This window comes from Loa loa, assembly GCF_000183805.2.
Source record: "Loa loa unplaced genomic scaffold supercont3.16, whole genome shotgun sequence".
NCBI lineage: Eukaryota > Metazoa > Nematoda > Chromadorea > Rhabditida > Onchocercidae > Loa > Loa loa.
Window position 1 is genome coordinate 372,488 of NW_018108196.1, and position 7,139 is coordinate 379,626.

General features: G+C 34.3%; 2 protein-coding genes across 2 annotated transcripts in view; both read right to left on the reverse strand.

Annotated features, from left to right (window-relative positions):
- The window catches only part of LOAG_16746 (SMC protein Flexible Hinge Domain containing protein), a 15,316-nt gene extending 12,527 nt beyond the window's left edge, over positions 1–2,789 (reverse strand). Inside the window, exons 1-6 of the mRNA XM_020449400.1 lie at positions 2,744–2,789; positions 2,413–2,582; positions 1,931–2,080; positions 1,151–1,312; positions 737–847; positions 376–513 (exon numbers count right to left, since the gene is read on the reverse strand). Of these exons, the coding sequence (XP_020307091.1) occupies positions 376–513; positions 737–847; positions 1,151–1,312; positions 1,931–2,080; positions 2,413–2,580 (729 nt within the window). The 5' untranslated portion in view covers positions 2,581–2,582; positions 2,744–2,789. The remainder of the gene's footprint in view (positions 1–375; positions 514–736; positions 848–1,150; positions 1,313–1,930; positions 2,081–2,412; positions 2,583–2,743) is intronic.
- Positions 2,790–4,267: 1,478 nt separating this feature from the next.
- Positions 4,268–6,313, reverse strand: LOAG_11220 (electron transfer flavoprotein beta-subunit). The gene is made up of 5 exons (XM_003146742.2): positions 6,100–6,313; positions 5,762–5,863; positions 5,321–5,496; positions 4,511–4,697; positions 4,268–4,363 (listed from the first exon to the last, which is right to left on the reverse strand). The coding sequence occupies exons 1-5, from the start codon at positions 6,304–6,306 to the stop codon at positions 4,274–4,276; spliced, it is 762 nt and encodes a 253-aa protein (XP_003146790.1). The 5' UTR covers positions 6,307–6,313; the 3' UTR covers positions 4,268–4,273.
- Positions 6,314–7,139: the final 826 nt, after the last annotated feature.

A 7,139-nucleotide genomic window follows, 5' to 3' on the forward strand; every position in this document is an offset into this window, starting at 1 on the left:
TGAACTTTGAGCATTCAAAACTTTGAAAGCGAAAAAACCTACACTATTCCTGTTATCTTCGAGTTCTTTAAGACGAAGCTCTTTCCGACCCAATTCCTCCTTCGTGTCATAAATAACCCTGTCTACTTCACAAATTCGATTTTTCACGGTAGCTACATCATCTTGTAATGTATGACTGTGGGTCTAAAAACACCGATACATACAGCGATAAACAATAAATTTGCTATATTTCTACTTAAAAATTGTAATGTTTAAAGAATAAGATCCCTTTTTGCATATTTTCTGACCCATTTGTTTTATTCTCCATCTAGGCTTCAATTTCAAGATCTTCAAATCTAGCATTTTTTCTTGCCAATATATGAAACCAATACTAACCAGTGAGCTCATAAAATCAAATGCGATAAGTTTCCGTTGAAGTGCTTCCAACTCTCGGCCAATTTTCTGATATTCGAGAAAATTACTACGATCTCGTTTTAGCTTCTCTACCTGTGGAAGGATGTCTTCTTCCATGAGCTATAAATCAAATTCTCTTCAAAGATATTGCCAAAAATCGTAATTTGGGGAAATAATGAATTGAAACAAAAAAATCTTGCTTTTTGACCAACGGGATTTGCTGGAATACAATGTATGTTAAGTAACTGTATTCGTTAGCAATAAATTGTACTTTTCGTAGAACTTTGAAAGCATTTGGTTAAAATGACCGAGAATTTATAGAATGTGCATTCATAAAGAACACCTGTTTGATTTCGGCCATTTTGCCTTCCTTTTTTTCTATTGTACGTACAGCACTTTGCTTTTTTGCTTCATACATTCGCGTTCCTGCCGCTTCTTCAATCATTCCTACGATCTAAAAATACCCTCTAAATATTTTCTGTAATGATTACTGGCATCGATTTGCTATTTAGTTATAATCGACTATATATATATATATACATATATATATACATATGTATATATACCCTCTAGACTCTGTTTCAGTTCTAGATATCGGAAATCCAGAACTTTCACTTTTCATAACTTAAAAAGGTCGATGTTGAAAAACAAAAAAACTGGAACTGAAGAAAAACAAACGATAGAAGAACAGCAGACTACAAATCACTTTTTGATGACTTCTTAAATTACCAAAACAAAATCAACAGTCTGTCCGAACCTCCATTGGTTTCATATTAAGGACCTTCGTGATACGTCCTTGCATAATTAAAAAATGTGGATTGTTTACATTTAAGCCAACTGTCCGAAACATATCCGCAACTCTGCTATTTGTTGCTGCAGCGCCGTTGATGGTGTACGTATTTCGACCATTTATTACTATCTGCAATAGGAATGTTATAATAAAAGAAAAAGCTGAATACAATTCATCATTAAATCTAAGGTAACTTGAACATCAGTGACTTATGTTCATATTCTAAAACAAGATTTAACAGCAAAGGATGTCAATGGAAAACTGTGAAATGTGCAAATTAAGGATTCACTGCTGCGAGCAAGCTATATACATCCAACTACTTTTGCTTCTAAAATTCCACGTTTCTTCTACAAAAATATTTGAACAGTACAGATTCGTTTAATCTCTATTCTATGATACTTCAACACTCCAATTAGCCAAAAGAAAAAATCGATACTTTCGATTTATTAAATATCCAAAAAGGACGCTCTTAATATTATTTTTGCTCCAAAACCATGCTATTAGTACACTATTAGCATTAGTATTATGCTATTAGTAATCCCAAAAAATTTACAAACACTAAAAATTTTTTTGTTCTCTCATAGAACCATCGCCTTACAAATTTAACTGCAGTATTGTAGAGGAAACGACGTTAATTTACTCTACAATACTGCAGTCAAATTTCTCCTAGTGATTAAAAGTCAGTTTGTAAACCATTACAACTAAAATTTTAAAATGATGTCTGTTTGAACATTTTCTGAAACGGACCTGCCGTCGAACAATAATTTCATCATATTTATCGAAGCCAACAGGACGATTAGAAGTGTCTGTGTTATCAAACGTAATTGATACTGTAGCCTTGCTGATACCAGCCTGGCCTTGTTTATAAACAAGATCCGAAAGCTGTGCGGCACGGACCTGCAATAATACATCCACTTGAATTGAGGATCCTCGGTATACACTAAAAAATGTTGCTTAAGCAATAAAAACTAAATCTTACAAATCTTTTGTTCATTTATCATACAAATTGATGGGTTATCTATCATTTTTCCCATTTCTCACCAAAGCTGTTAATTTCAATTTAAAACTAAATTCACTTCCGCTAACAAAGGGAAAACAACAAAAAGCAAAAGCGGATTATCTGATTTTCAGTAGCTTGCTTCTAACATTATCTCCTAGTGCTGACTGCACGTCCATTCTGGAAGGATATTTGCAAATCATAAAGCGTGATTCTGCGGAGATTCAATTACCTGACTTAAATTTGAAATACCAAGGACAAAACAAATAGCATCCAGAATATTTGATTTGCCGGAACCATTCAAACCTGTGATTGCATTAAATTGTGCATCGAAACCATCAATAATCTGTCGCTGGGCATATGATTTGAAGCCATCTATTTCGATTCGTTTTATACGCATCCCTACAATCATTAGTACTACTGTTACACCAAAGCAAGTAATCTCTTCAATCTTTATCCAGTTGTCTTGTCCTTCCACACACACACTTGCGTTATGTTAACGCTTCTTCATTTACACTCTACCCTCACCCGACCTATACATTCCGTTGCTTAATCTCACTTACCAAGTCGTATGTCTCGAACTACAACACCGACTCAGGTAACTCCCACACCATTCAGTAGAAACACGTAGTACCACTAAAACAAGAAAGCACTCACTCCTAATCATATTCGCGCCTTTTACAAATCCAATTTACCCATATGCAAACGTTAAATACTGATGTTCGGAAGCATGCTTTATCACCGTTCATTAATCCCAATTCTGAATGGGAGGGTCGTGAAGGCGTACAGAAGAGCTGACCCGTTTTATGAGGTGAGTTTCCCTCCTAAAATATGTGGAAGTTATGGTTGCTATCTTGACTGGAAATGAATTGAAATCGTATTGTACTTATTGTAATGCCTACCTCCTTTCTCTCATCCATAGTTGAAGCAGTGCACTTGTAATTTGCAAAAATACAAAGCATAAAATCTTCTTGACATTAATCAGTATTGGTAATTAAAAAACTATATATTTACAGACGATAGTCTTTTATTGTTCACGATCACCCATATCTTCCAATCTGATGATGTTCATTGATCCATAATACCCGTAATAATCATATCAGTTATGTTCTTATCGAGCTGTACTTAGCATATTTCTAAATGCTTATTTCGTATTTCTCCGACCTCCCTTGAAAATGCCTTTTGTGCTGAGTTTTGGATATATCAATTACTTGGAACTCCTATTTATTTTGGGTCGAGTTTTCGCATTTCAAGAACTGTTCATCATTGATTTCCCGTTCATTTGATGAGTTTGAGTCACTCTGAGTTGATATTTGATAAGTGGACTTTCTTGCCTTAATCTCCTTCTTTTCCTACAAAAATGTGTCATGTTTACGAGAATGTGTAACTGTGGATCATTTCGAAATGAATACTAAATGCATGCAGCTGCATAGTTGAGAAAATGCATCAGTTGCTTATGTTTTGCTAAGTTAATGGATAATATGGACAACTCTGTCCATCATTTAACAGTTAATTTATGAATAAATATACAAAAAATCGGTAATGAGATATGAGAAACGGCCGCAATCGACGGACAATAAATGAATTAATAATGAATGTAAATAAGTGAACAAATATTTTGTAACTGTGAATGCAGTCTCCATGTATATTTCAAGGTTGTGCGTATGTCGCAAGCTATGTCACCATAGCCTTATACTGATGTGAACTTTTCAAGTAATCACAAATCAGAGGGAATGTAACAGCAGGCATTTAGAAAAAACTATCGTTCTTAAGCACAGTTATTCCGGAACATTTGATCTGTTTCCATGGAAAAGAAATCGTGGCGTATGTGGGCAGTGTCCTTTTGATAGATTTACACCTTATATTACCGTATGAAAAAGATGTCTCTTCCCCCGTGTGTTCGCACAACAAATAATATAATTGGAGTTTGGGACTCCTTCAGAGTGAAACTTTCTTCACTAATTATTTTATAAGATGCTACAAAATGGCTCTAGAACAACATAAGGATGCATCAGAGGCACAAATAGTTTGCATATATAAATATAAATGAATAAAATAACTAAATGAATAAAAATATATATATACAAAGGGAATCACACAACGCCTACCTCCTTCAGTTTCACAACAAGCGATGGTACATCTTCAACGAAACCACCCGATTTTCGTACTGGAGGTTCTGTAACCTTAAAAAAATCAAAGAAAGCTTATCGTGCAATGAAGATTGTAGTTAACACTACGAACACGACAATTCTGGCCGTTCTTTTTCATCAATTCACTAAAAAGATGGCGCAAATCATTGAACAGAAAATTTCTGGTAAGAAAGAGAGAACCTCGAGAATTTGTGTTTGTTGCGCGACTTCAACCCCATAATCGGAAGGTGTTTTTTTTTCTAAAGGCTTATTCTTTGCTTTCATGATATTTGGTAATGTAGCATATCTGGGTTCGTTCAATCTTAGATCAGCACTTATCACAGCTGGTGTCTTGATTCGTATCGATTCTCGACCTCCATCTACTTCTCTGAAATATTTAAATTTAACATGAAATTACTGGCAATTTAATACTACATAAAAATTCATAGGAGAAAACTGGGGAGATTGTCCGGTCTTTGAATACAATATTAAAGAATCACTTTTGGCTCATTTGAAACTGATGACCTGATTTCGGTGTCAACCTGCATCGTCACTACGCAGGCATACCGTCCTTTTAGAATAAATTTGTATGATTTCTGGAGATTGTCTTGGTTGCTCAATATCAGTTTTTCATTTCGAAGTTTACCGGTTCACAAAATAAAGTGGAAAAAGAATTAGAAAAAAAAAAAGAAATCCCAGATTGATACATCAACTGATGATGCTCAAAATAGTTTTTCTTACAAGGCTAAGATTGTACAAGTATATTCCATGCCTATCTTACACTCAGGAAAAGTTTGAACGGTAAGAATAAATTATGAAGTAGTAAATTACCAAAAATATAGACGAGTTCCCTGTACACATACGGCAAAGACCTGGATCTATCTTTTAAAAAAGTGGCTCTAGAACTTAAAAGTAACTTTTGCCTATGCGCTTACGCAAAGCATTATCAGAAGGATAGGAACTTTAAAATTAGTTATAAATCATGTGTAATTAAATAAGTATCAAACTTGCCGTGTGACAATGAATGTCTTGTCACTTTCTTGTTCAACCACGCTAGCATACATTGCTTGGGGCCAATTTAATAGACCAGCGAGAAGCTGAGCTGTTTGCCCGCAATCATCGTCGATTGCTTGCTTCCCAAGTAATATCAAATCTGGCTTTTCAGCTTCAGCTATTTTTCTCAGTATCTGAATCGTAATTAGTAATTACTCAGTTTCTTATTTGATCCGTTAAATTTCTGACTGAAGCTCCAAATTTCTGCTGGATAAAGTTTGGATATTGGTTTACGATTTCTGACACTTTTCTGCTTTCTCTTTACGCCCTTCAACATTCTTTTAGAAAAGTGAGTTTCATAATTTTCTCATTAATTTCGACATTAAGATTTTTAAAATTCTTCGTCCACATAATTTGCCTTCCTTTTTCTCCTTCTCTTACAGTTAAAAATTTATTAACTTTGGCAACAAGCAATGGTTCAATTTTTTCAGCCATAGCTTCTTCAACCTCAACATGTATGGCTCTATCTGCACCTTTCGCTAATGCTGTACGCAGCGTTTCCTGAAAAGTTTTGAATGTGAAGTTATTTGCAGTATATGCAGAATAGAGGAATTCTAGTAGAAAGATATGCAGGATACGTTAAATTTAGTTTTCCCTTTCTGCAGCCACATGATTCATTAAAAGCTTCAGTATTGAACAGCTGAATGAGAAAGAAATAAAACTTGAAGCTGTTTCCAGAAAATCAAAGACTAAAATTTTTTGAGTTCACAATAAATAATTTCAGATTTTAAATAAACTTGTGATTTGGAAGATCCAAGCGATACAGCTACAACTTCTTTAACGATTTGTTTTTCCTTCAGACGAACTGCTTCTTCCAAGGCAATTTCATCGAAAGGATTCATCGAGTGCTGCACATTCTGTTTGATCACACCTGATTTGTCAGGTTTTACTCTGATTTTTATCGCATAATCGACCACTCTTTTAACCGCTACCAATGCTCGCATTGCTAAACACATTACAATGTGACCTGAATTTTCAACAATGTCAATATCAAACGATTCATTTTAATTTCAAAAAATCTGCCATAATTATGTTTGTGTCAAAAAAAAGTTATTCTACAAATTTCAGTTCCATGAGAGCGCATTTCATTTTGATCAGAAACAAGGAGACAAACAGACGGTTGAAGAATATTTCAGCAACTACGTGATAAATTGAGATTTAAATAATTTCAAAAAAACCTCTAATAAGAATAATAAATGAGGGATATTTGATGTAAATAAATACGTATAAAATAGAAAAGAAGGAAGCCTTCATTGTAACAGAATTAATAGATTAGGCTTCAAAGTCCATTACGGTTCACACTATTACACTGTCACTATACGACGTCATCACTCCTTTTATACAGTTGAACATCAATCCACCACTAAAGACAACAAAATTAAATTTGAAGTCCTAAATGCCCTCCTCCTCTCTGTTCTCTCTGTCTTTTCTCCTCTCTTTCTCCCCACCATTCTTTCTTAACTTGCTCACCTGTCCTAGCTATCGCAACTCGTACAAGGAAACTCTTCTAGTGGCTTGACATAGTTGTTTTGAGTTAATGTCTCAATCACATAGACATTAAAATAACCCCTGCGATCTGTTAGACTTCCCAGGTGGTATACTCGATGCTACTGTGATTTGATCATAGGGCAGGCACACTCATGCTAAGTCTGCTAAGTGCATTTCTTCCAAATTACTTTTCCGTTTTCGATCCTACATTTTTCCCACCTGTATATATATATATATATATATATATATATATATATATATATATATATATATATATATATATATATAT